At 47.0% G+C, this 11,480-nt stretch overlaps 1 protein-coding gene across 1 annotated transcript; it reads right to left on the bottom strand.

The window, feature by feature from the left end:
- Positions 1 to 6,196: 6,196 nt before the first annotated feature.
- LOC106819357 (atrophin-1-like) lies at positions 6,197 to 11,168 on the bottom strand (the record flags this gene model as incomplete). The annotated part of the gene is made up of 5 exons (XM_014824004.1): positions 11,063 to 11,168; positions 9,583 to 10,218; positions 8,852 to 8,974; positions 8,076 to 8,254; positions 6,197 to 6,340 (listed from the first exon to the last, which is right to left on the bottom strand). Coding segments are annotated over exons 1-5 (1,164 nt in total), but the record flags the coding sequence as incomplete, so codon positions are not given.
- Between the last annotated feature and the right edge of the window lie 312 nt (positions 11,169 to 11,480).

Here is an 11,480-nt window from a genome sequence, read left to right as displayed (position 1 = left end):
CTGCAGGAGGCCGCAATGAGGCCGTCGCCACCGCCGACCCCGGCGCACTGCGACCCCCTCCCCCAGGCTCGGCTAGCATGAACGAGTTTCCATGCGCGGGACCGGAGGACGAACAGCCCGACTGGCGCACGGACCGCCTCTAGTCGCGGTAAATACGAACTACACGGACGCACGGATGGTGATGAGTGACGGTGGATGGCCCTCGCGCGGTGACTCACTGACGCGCCGCTGATTGCATGACGATGACGCGGACGATGTTAACATAACTTAACACGCGCGCGCGTGTGCGAGCTAGCGCCGCCGTATTAGCTGGCAGTGGTGATCTATTGTTCTTCAAAAATCCTACGTTGCCTTTATTTTCGCACACATCCCGACATTCCCGGGACTCAAGACTAAACTAAACTAACATGAAAAATAACTTAGCAAATCGGGCTACCGAGATGACGAGTGCCCGTGATATTATTATACGAAAACTGACGTCGTTGAGGTAATCCTACCGAATTCTGAATGACCAATCAGATAAGTTGATTAGCATTTTAGTAATAACTAGCAGCCTGTAGCTGCAATGTTGTCTCTACACTCTCTTGCTGCTTGCTACTGCAGCCACACAGCTGTCAGTGTAATATATATAATATATATAATAATATAATATATAATATAATATTTATATATAATATATATTTATATATAATATATATATTTATATAAAATATATATTATAATAATATAATATTATATATATATATATTTATATATATAATATTTATATATATGATATACAGTTCTGTATGCAGCTACTCGTGTCAGGGTATTAGCCAGGATCAGCATATTGGGGAGTGCAGAAAAAATATTTGGGGGAGTGCACTTTTAACAAACGTACACGGCTTTAGATCAACATTATACGCCGTGCTACACGTTTTTTGGCCGTGCAGTTTCAAAATGACCGTGCAAATCACCGGCTGCACGGCTCGCTGGCTAATACGTTGCTCGTGTAGCGAGCAAACGCGAGTAAAGTTGCCGAAGAGTCTGTATGTTTCCAGAGTGCCAAACAACATTTGAAGGCAATCTGTAGTTTTGGGCCATCAAATATAGTAGTTCGAGGGTCACGTAGTGACCGCCGAGTTGTGCCTAGGGCGGGGTCCGGCATGCCCCGGAAAATTCTCCCATATCTGAGATGCAATTTCCTGCATTCTGAGGGTCAAAAATGACAATAATGTAAAAAAATTTGATTCACGGTGAAATTAATAGTTTGATACAAACTGGTCATATGGTGGCAAAAGAGAATAGAAATTCGTATATAAATCTACGGATAAATCGTAGTGGTTGGCATCTCTGAGTGTTACTCACAGCTATGGTTATGCCGCGTCTCTCTGTAGGATCAACACTCGCAGCCTTTGCAACACTCGCAAAAATTATATATTATTATTATAACACTCGCAGCCTTTGCGAAGCACCTCGCAAAATATTATCAATTATTATTCATTATTATTCATAACACTCGCAGCCTTTGCAAACATCTCGGCAAAATATTTATTATTATAATTATTATAACACTCGCAGCCTTTGCAAACACTCGCAAAAATAATATTATTATTATTATTATTATAACACTCGCAGCCTTTGCAAGCACTCGCAAAAATAATATTATTATTATTATTATTATATAACCTCGCAGCTTTCGCAAGCACTCGCCATACAAATAGATCTATTATTATATATTATAAACACTCGGCAGCTAACGTGTAGGTGTGCCCACACGCGTCGCGTACAGCCGTACCCACATTTCGGCCACGATGCGGTGCGGAGTGTGTAACCGCGGCGACGTCGCGACGACGCGTCAGCCTGGTGTATTCCGACCTCCGGCTGTCGGTGTTGCTGCGGTGGTTTGCGTGTTGGTCGGCGTCATAATCGGTGGGCTGTGTGGTGTTTTGGTTTGTCCTGGTTTGGTTGTTCGTGGTTGATTTATCACGCATATATTAACACGTTGATTTACGCGCCGCCTGCAGGCGTGCCCGCGTGGCGCCGCGGCGGTAGCACGTCATGAGCCGATGCCTGCCGCAGTTCTTGTAAGAACGCGAAAAAACCCGTTTTGGTTACGAATAGTGCCCTCTGGCGAGAAAGGTGGTGGCGAAGACCTCTGGCAGACGCGGCTTAAATTTGATTTGTAAACTCGGAGACGGGCTGGGGAAAAAAACGGCACACGTTCATGATTGCTAGCACATTCTTTTCCCCGTTCCCTGGCTTGCCCACCCCCATTCATGCCCCCTTCCCCCCCCATCATTACTCTCCCATTTCAGGTTTTCAGTTGCTAACTTTTGTGGTCAACAGGTGGCAGCACTATTCCGTTTTCAGCTTTCTCACGGCTGTTGCTTTTTAACCGCAGTGGTGTCGTTTTGCGTTGTTGGTCGTTTAGATTTTTTTATCGGCCTGTTGGCTCTGCCACAACATTTGGTTGTCTGTTTGCTGTCGCTTCCCGCGGCAGGTTGGCGCCCTAAACACCCGCCCCCAGCCGCTTTATCGGCGCCCCTGGAGTCGTCATTGGCTAACGGTGCATTTCAGATTTAGTTGCTGGTGTCTGCTTCTGTGTGCATGCGCCACGCGGCAACGACTCGACAGAGCTGCTCTTGTGTTTACGTCATGTTCGACTTTGTTGTGCGTGCGTGTGCGTGCATGCGTGCGTGCGCGTGTCTGTGTGCTGACTGCTACCACCTCCCTCTGCCCGCGCACGTTCGCTCGTGCCGTTAACAAGAACTCTCCACGACGGTCGGCTCCGTCCGCCATGATGGGAACAACGCGTGCTTAGTTAACGCTCGTACGATAACGCTTGCAGCGTGCAATAACAGCTTGTTCGATATAAACGCGAAGTGCAATAATCGGTGGTGGGCTAACGGTGGGGCTGTGGTGGTGTTGGGTAACATTTGTTATGTAGTGATGTGACGAAATCTATGTGAAGGAGAAAGACAGAAAGATAGAGAGAGAGAGAGAGAGAGTGAGTGTGAGTGAGAGAGAGAGAAAGATAGAGAGAGGGAGTGCAGTGAGGAGGTGAGTGAAAGAGACGAGAGCGAATAGAGCCTAGAAACTGAGCTCATGTAATCCCTCCTCCTCTCTTCTCTCTTCGTTCCCGGAAGGAGGAAAGAGGGAGAGGCTCTCTCTCTTTCACTCACTCTCTCTTTGCACTCACTCTCCTCTCTATCTTTCTCTCTTCTCTCACTCCACACTCACTCTCTCTCTCTCGTCTCTCTATCTTCTGTCTTTCTCCTTCAAACATAGATTCGTCACATCACCTAGCATAACACAAATGTTACCCACAACACACCACAGCGCCCACCGTTAGCCACCAGCCGATTATTGCACTTCGGCGTAATATATCGAACAGCTGTTATTGCACTGCACGTTATCGTACCGAGCGTTAACGTAGCACGGCCGTTGTCCATCATGCGGACGACGCCGACCGGTCGGGAGACGTTCATTGTTAAACGCAGCCAAGCGAACGGCGCGGGACAGAGAGGAGGTGGTAAGCAGTCAGCGACACAGACACGGGCACGCGCGCACGCACGCATGCACGCACAGCGACAGCCACACACAAGTCGAACATGACGTAGAACCACAGAGGCAGCTCTGTCGAGTCGTTGCCGCGTGGCGCATCCCACACAGCAAGCAAGACACCAGCAAACTAAATCTGAAATGCACCGATTAAGCCAATGACAGACTCCAGGGGGCGCGCGATAAAGGGCTGGGGGGCGGGTGTTAGTGGCGCCACCTGCGGCGGAAGCGACAGCAAACAGACAACCAAACTGTGCGAGCCAACAGCGATAAAAAAAAAATCTAACGACAACAGAACCAACGACCCCACTGCGGTTAAAAAGCCAAACAGCGTGACGAAAGCCTGAAAACGAATAGTGCTTGCCACCTGTTTGCACCACAAAAGTTAGCAACTGAAACAACCTTGAAATGGCCAGAGAGGTAATGGATGGGGGGGGGAGGGGCAGTAATGGGGGTGGGGAAGCGCAGGGCACCGGGGAGAGAATGTGTAGCAAGTCTGAACGCGTGCCGTTTTTTCCCGCCCGTCTCCGATTTACGATCAAATTTAAGCCACGCTCTGACAGAGGTCTTCGCCACCGACCTTTCTCGCCAGAGGGCACTACGTAAACCAACGTCGGCGTCGTACCAACGAACTGCGAGCCAGGGCATCGGCTCAGACGTGCTACGCGCCGCGCGCGCCACGCGGGGGCGCCACCGCCTGCAGCGGCGCCGTAAATCAACATGTTAATAATGCGTGAATAAATCAACCACAACAACCAAACAGGAAAACCAAAAACACCACACAGCCACCGAATATCTACGCGACCAACAACCAAACCAACCGCGCAGCCACGAACCGAACAGCGGAAGCGCCGGGGCCCGGGCCGCCGGGCCTCCGTAACCACGGCTACGCGTCGTCGCGACCGTCGCCGCGGTTACACACCTCCGCACCGGCATCCGTGGCCGAAATGTGGGTACGGCTGTATGCGGACGCGTGTGGGCTACACCTACACCGTTAAGCTGCGCAGTGTTATTAATCAATAATACCTAATATTATTTGCGGAGTGCTTGCAAAGGCTGCGAGTGTTATAATAATAATAATAATAATAATATTATTTTTGCGAGTGTTTGCAAAAGCTGCGAGTGTGCTATAATAATAATAATCAATATTAATATTTTTGCGACGTGTGTGCAAAGGCGTGCGAGTGTCTATAATAATAATAATAATAATAATATCTTTGCGACGGTTTGGGGTTACAAACGGCTAGCGAGATCAGTGATATAATAATAATAATTAATAATATTAATATTTTTGCGAGTGTATTGCAAAGGCTGCGAAAAAATGTTATAAATAAATAATAATAATACTTTTGCGAGTGATTTGCCAAAGGCTGCCGGAATGTTGACCTACAGCAGCAGATGCTGGCGTAACCATAGCTGTGAGTAACACTCAGAGATGCCCAAAACCACTACGCATTTAATCCGTATTTTTATACGAATTTTCCTATTCCTTTTGCCACCAGCTATGACCAGTTTGTAGTCAAATATGAATTTCACCGTGATCAAAATTTTTACATTATTGTTCATTTTTGACGCCTCAGAATGCCAGGAAATTGCATCTTCAAGAATCAAGAAATTTTCCGGGGGCATGCCGCGACGCCCCCTAGCAACAACTCGGCCGTCACTACGTACCTCGAACTACTAATTTGATGGCGCCAGAAACTACAGATTGCTATCAAAATGTGGTTGGCATCATCTGACACTTAACAGACCTCTTCGCACTTCACTCGGATCGGTTTGCATCGCTACACGAGGCAACGTATTTAGCCAGACGAGCCGTGAGCCGTGATTGCACGGTCAGTTTTGAAAACCTGCGACGGCCAAAAACGGTAAGCGCACGGCCGTATATATGTTGATCTAAAGCCGTGTACGTTTGCTAAAATTGCACTCGCCAATATGGTTTCTGCACTCCCACAATATGCTGATCTCCGGGCTAATACCCTGACACGACCGTAGCTGCATACAGAACTGCTTATATCATTATATAATAAATGATATTATATCATAAATCGATATATTTATATATAAATATTAATATTAAATATTAAATATATTTATATATAAATAATATTATATATAAATATATATATATACTAAAATATCTATATTATATATTCTATTATGATATATTATTATAAGATATTTACACTGACACCTGTGTGGCTGCAGTAGCAAGCAGCCAAGATGAGTGTAGAGACAACATTGCAGCTACAGGCTGTAGTTATACTAAAATGCTACAACTTATTTGATTGGTCATTCAAGGAATTCCGGTGGATTACCTCAATGACGTCAGTTTTCGTATAAATAATATACGGTGCACTCGTTTATCTGGTAGTGATTTGTAGTTATTTTATTTATGTTAGTTTAGTTTAGTTTGAGTCTCCGGTGAATGTCGGATTGTGTGCGAAAATAAAGGCGACGTAGGTTTTGAAGAAACAATAGATCAACACTGCAGCTAACGGCGCGTAGCTCGCACACGCGCGCGCGTGTTAAGTTATGTTAACATCGTCCGCGTCATCGTCATCATCAGCGGCGGCGTCAGTGAGTCACGCGTCAGGCCGCCACCGTCACCATCACCATCACCATCCGTGCGTCCGTGTTAGTTCGTATTTACCGGACTAGAGGGCGTCCGTGGCCACGTCGGGCTGTTCGTCTCCGTGTCGTCGCCATGGAAACTCGTCATGCTAGCCGAGCTGGGGGAGGGGGTCGGCAGTGCGCCGGGCGTCGGCGGGTGCGACGGCGGCCTCATTGGCGCCTCCTGCAGGAGAAAAACACAAACGCTACACATCCGCTCACGCCTCGCCAAACGCACGCGAACGACACGGTTACCCGATGAGTAAATTTAATAAATAATTTACATAATAATAATAATAATAATAATAATAATAATAATAAGTTGCGGTAAGGTGCGCGTAAAAACATCAGATTAAAACGAGGAAGAGCGACGCTTGCTTCGTCGTAGAGAAATTGAAGCCCCCGCTATTACTACGCCCCGCACCTCGTGATTATGATTTCGTCTATGAAATATTTCGCAATGCCGGCTATTTAAAGTGATTATTTTAAAATAAAAATTCTAAGTCTATTAGGCAATGACGGCTATTTATATTGACTACGTCACGAATTTTCTATGGTAAAATTTGTAAAAATTTTGTTGCCATTTTCTTACATTAAAAGTAAGAACTAACGGGACTAAACGTATCGTCAAATTCTTACCTGATAAGATTGTTTCTCAACTAGTTAAAAATCCAAAAAAACCTGGACGATTTGATATTAGTGTCCTTAAAAATATTAGTGTCCTTATTGTTCCTTTAAACATTAATTGCTTGCTATGGGCTATGTATGAGTCACGAGTGTATGTTCACATCGAACAATATAGTAAAATAAGAAGTATAATGCAGCAATTTAACCATAAAAAGTGAACAGAATTACTTATATTTTGTGAATATTTTTTTTTTTACTATTTTCGGTGACGTAATCACTTTAACGAGTAAATTAGTATAATATAAGAGCGCAGGGACTTGACCTGGTTTCAATGCACATTACGACAACGTATTACACGATCGGCTCATAAATTTTCTATAACGTACATGAGAAATTTTTTTAATGACTGTACGAACAGGCACGCACCAAATTCTTATTACTCTCTCTCCCTCTGTCTCTCTCTCTCTCTCTCTCTCTCTCTCTCTCTCTCAATCTCATTCTCTCCTCTGTCTCTGTCTTTCTACATCTCTCTCTCTCTCTCTCTCTCTCTCCTCTGTCTCAGTCTCTCTACCCCTCTCTCTCTCTCTCAATCTCATTCTCTCCTCTGTCTCTGTCTCACTACATCTCTCCCTCTCATACCTCCCCCTCTCTCTCTCTCATCTGTCTCAGTCTCTCTACCTCTCTCTCTCTCTCTCAATCTCTCCTCTGTCTCTGCCTTTCTACATCTCTCTCTCTTCCTCTCTCTGTCGCTCTCTCTCCTCTGTCTCAGGCTCTCTACCTCGCGCTCTCTCTCTCAATCTCATTCTCGCCTCTGTCTCTGTCTCTCTACATCTCTCCCTCTCATTCTCTCTCCTCTGGCTCAGTCTCTCTAACTCTCTCTCTCTCTCTCTCAATCTCATTCTCTCCTCTGTCTCTGCCTTTCTACATCTCTCTCTCTTCCTCTCTCTGTCGCTCTCTCTCTCTCCTCTGTCTCAGTCTCTCTACATCTCTCTCTCTGTCAATCTCATTCTCACCTCTGTCTCTGTCTCTCTACATCTCTCTCTCTCTCATTCTCTCCCCCTCTCTCTCTCCTCTGTCTCAGTCTCTCTACCTCTCTCTCTCTCTCTCTCTCTCTCTCTCTCTCCTCTGTCTCTGTCTCTCTACATCTCTCCCTCTCTCTCTCTCCTCTGTCTCAGTCTCTCTACCTCTCTCTCACTCTCTCTCCCTCTCTCTCTCTCCTCTGTCTCTGTCTCTCTCCTCTCTCTGTCTTTCTACCTCTCTCCCTCTCAGTCTCTCACCATCCTCTCTCTTACCTGCTTCACCATATGTTGTTGCTGCTGCTGCTGCTGCTGCTGTTGCTGCTGCTGCTGCTGCTGCTGCATGGGTGTGTCTAGGTGTGGGTAGTGAGCCGGCGGTCCCATCACGTCAACCATCGAACCGGTGATCGAGGACGCCGGACTTGTCACAGCCTGTGTCACGGGTCCCGACGCCGCTGCAATGTCACAAGGTCACACAGAGGTCACAAGGGCAGCCAGAGGTCACAGAGAGGTCACACACACGACGCCAACAACGACATCGCACTTACATGCCGCACGTGTATATATGTAAATGATAAGTGATGCAGCACTATATGTTCTAGCTATCAGGGAAAAAATAATAAAAATTTATTTTTCCGGGGCAACTTTTCAAGCTCGCGTGCATGAAAATAGCACTCTAAAATTTGGTTTGCATTGAACTCTATGCAAATTTCCGGGGGCGCTTTTTGGCATTTCGGGGGCTAAATCGCCCCGAGCCCCCGTATATTTTTTTCACTGCTAGCTATATATCTATACTATAGCTATGGTTATTGCAAATCTGTGATGAACAAATTATGAATCTAGATATCTATAGCTTATTACAGGTTCACAATAAATTCGAGCACTAGGCCCCGAGATCAAACATGGCCGCCCCACAAACCCCTGGCTAGACCAAATATGGCAGCTCCACAATCCCTGGCTAGACCAACCACAGCAGCTCCACAAACCCTGGCTAGACCAAACATGGCAGCTCCACAAAACCTGGCTAGATCAAACATGGCCACCACGCTCACCTGTACTGGTCACCATGCCGTCGCCGCCGACCATGGGGGCGCCACCGCTCGACATCGGTGTCTGCGAGCGAGAATGCTGCGATGGCGGGCCGGGCATCGGCGAGTGCAGCGGTGACGTCATACCTGTCCAATCAGATGACCCGTTACAGATCCCCCGACACAACGGACCGCGTGCCGCGTGCCGCGATTGGCCCACCTTCCAATTTTCAGCCTCAGAGATTTTTTTGATGTAGACAATCAATTGAGGATTTTACTCATGTTGTGAATATAGAGAACATTTCTATTATAATGCAAATAACATATATATTACAACAACTATTATTTAACATATAACAATATTGATTTTTAAACTGGTTAGTTTGTTTGTTAACTAGCCTAAGATCTGACCTAACATGTGCTTATTCACTAGATGTACGTAGATTATACTAGATTACTAGATTATACTAGATGTACGTAGATTATACTAGATGAACGCATCACATTCATAACTATTAGCACTAACATTGATAAGCACGCATAGATAATTTTAACAAACACAATTCTCATAAAAGGAGAAGCATAGAGAAAAACTATATACATATCTATAATATATATATATCCATGTTATAATATATAATATATATAGTTAACATAGTTATTAATTGTTATTTTTATCTTAATTAATTATTAATAATTTTTAATTATTATTAACATTTAACTACAAACACGCACGCACGCGTGGCGCCACCTACCGGCCATCGACTCCATGCTGTTGTGCAGCGGACTGGCGCCCGGGTGGCGCATGCCCGGCGACGTCGCAGCCGCCATGTTGGGGCTCATGACGCGCGGCCCCGCCGTCGGACTGCTCATGTTTAATCCAATCCCCGGCGAGCCCATCGGCGCCCCCTGCTGGCCGCCGCCCGGTGACGGACTCAGCGCGCTGCCGACGTACTTTCCCGCCGCCGCGTACATCCGCTGCGACTGCGGCGGCGGCGGCGCCCCCTGCTGCGCGTCGCCGCCAAAAGAGGGCGCCGGCGGGCGCTGCTGCGAGACGCGTTGAGCGGCGATCATGGCTGCCTTCGCCGCAGCGTGCGGACCTGCGTGCGGCACCGCGTTCGACATGCCGGACATCGTCGGGTACTGTGGCGCCCCCTGCGGAGGGTAGGGGGCGCCGGCGAGGTCTGGCGGCACCATGCCGCCGCCGCCGCCACCGCCGCGGTAGCCGCCGTAGGACGACGGCTGGCTCATGGGGGCGCCACCGTACTGGTTCATCGCGGCGGCCGACTGCCCGGGCGGTGCGTAGCTGTTCTGTTGTTGCTGCTGCTGCGGCTGCTGGCCGCCGTAACCCTGCACGGTGCTGCCACCTGCCGGTCCTCGATTATAGGCACCTGCGACGACAGCAAAGCAGGCAACGTTCAAGATACAGCTACAATATACATGTAAGATATAGAGAAGAATAAGTATATATATATATATATATGAATGTATGCATACATGTATGCCTGTATGCATACATGTATATATAAATAATCATAAAGCTTTTCCTGACTGTAATACTTTGCTAAAGCAAGCTGTTGCTGTCGTATATCGTGACTACGACGTCGTCTCGCTACTACATCAACACCACTCCGTCTATGCCGCTATATATCCATGGGCCCGTTGTCAGAAACAAAATTAGTCTTAAAATTAGTCTTAACATTAACTTCCACTCGTTAACCGTTGACAGAAACATCGTAATGTTACGAGAACGAAAAATCCTCGCAAATATCCTCATAACATTACGAGAGCCCACACCCTCTCGTAACTTTAATATTAAGTTGAAAATAACACATTTACACTACGAATTACAATTATAGTGATATTATATTTTATAATAATGAATAAAATGTGTGTTTTTCTTGAAAAACACGTCAAAATCATTAATAATCTACCGCTAATAAAACAAAACAATACATTTACAAATGGCGTATGGCATTTGTTCTCTTGTTTTAAAGGAATGCCACGCTTGCCACGACTCTCGCGTCTCGCGTTACAGTGTGAGAATTTGTCTTGTTGTGCAGAATAAATTCAGTCTCTATTTTCCAGGCCATTCCAAAATGGAAAAAAGTTAAAATTCCATTTTAAAATTCCAGGACTTCCTAGGATACCTCTCCCAACCTGGAGAGCAGAACTTCGTAAATTAAACGGCTTTTCCCGAGATTTCAACGCGTAAACAAATAACGAGCACGCCACCTGGTGGGTATTGGCTCTGCGGCGACTGGTTGCCGTATTGGTTGATCGACGGGCCGGCCGCCATCATGCCGGGATGCGGCATCTTCCCGCCTCCGTACGCCGCCGCCGCCGCCGCCGCCGCCGCCGCCGCCGCTTGCTGCTGCTGGGAGGCGCCACCGTGCGGGGGCATCATCTGCTGGCCATAGCCTGCAAGAGGAAGCAGCACGGCGTGCCGTTACTACGACGACGCACGCTCGAAAACACAAGCACGCACACGCACTCGCGCGCGAGCCCATGCACACATGTATACGCAAGTACGTACGCTCCCATACAAAAGCACACATCACATACGCACATACGCACGCACGCACGCACGCACGCACATACGCACGCATGCACAAGCACATGCACACATGCATACACAAGGACCACACGCACA

Source organism: Priapulus caudatus, unplaced genomic scaffold (assembly GCF_000485595.1).
Source record: "Priapulus caudatus unplaced genomic scaffold, Priapulus_caudatus-5.0.1 Scaffold3275, whole genome shotgun sequence".
NCBI classification, from domain to species: Eukaryota; Metazoa; Priapulida; class Priapulimorpha; order Priapulimorphida; family Priapulidae; genus Priapulus; species Priapulus caudatus.
The sequence above is the reverse complement of the archived record's forward strand: the minus strand, read 5'-3'. Positions and strand labels throughout refer to the sequence as shown.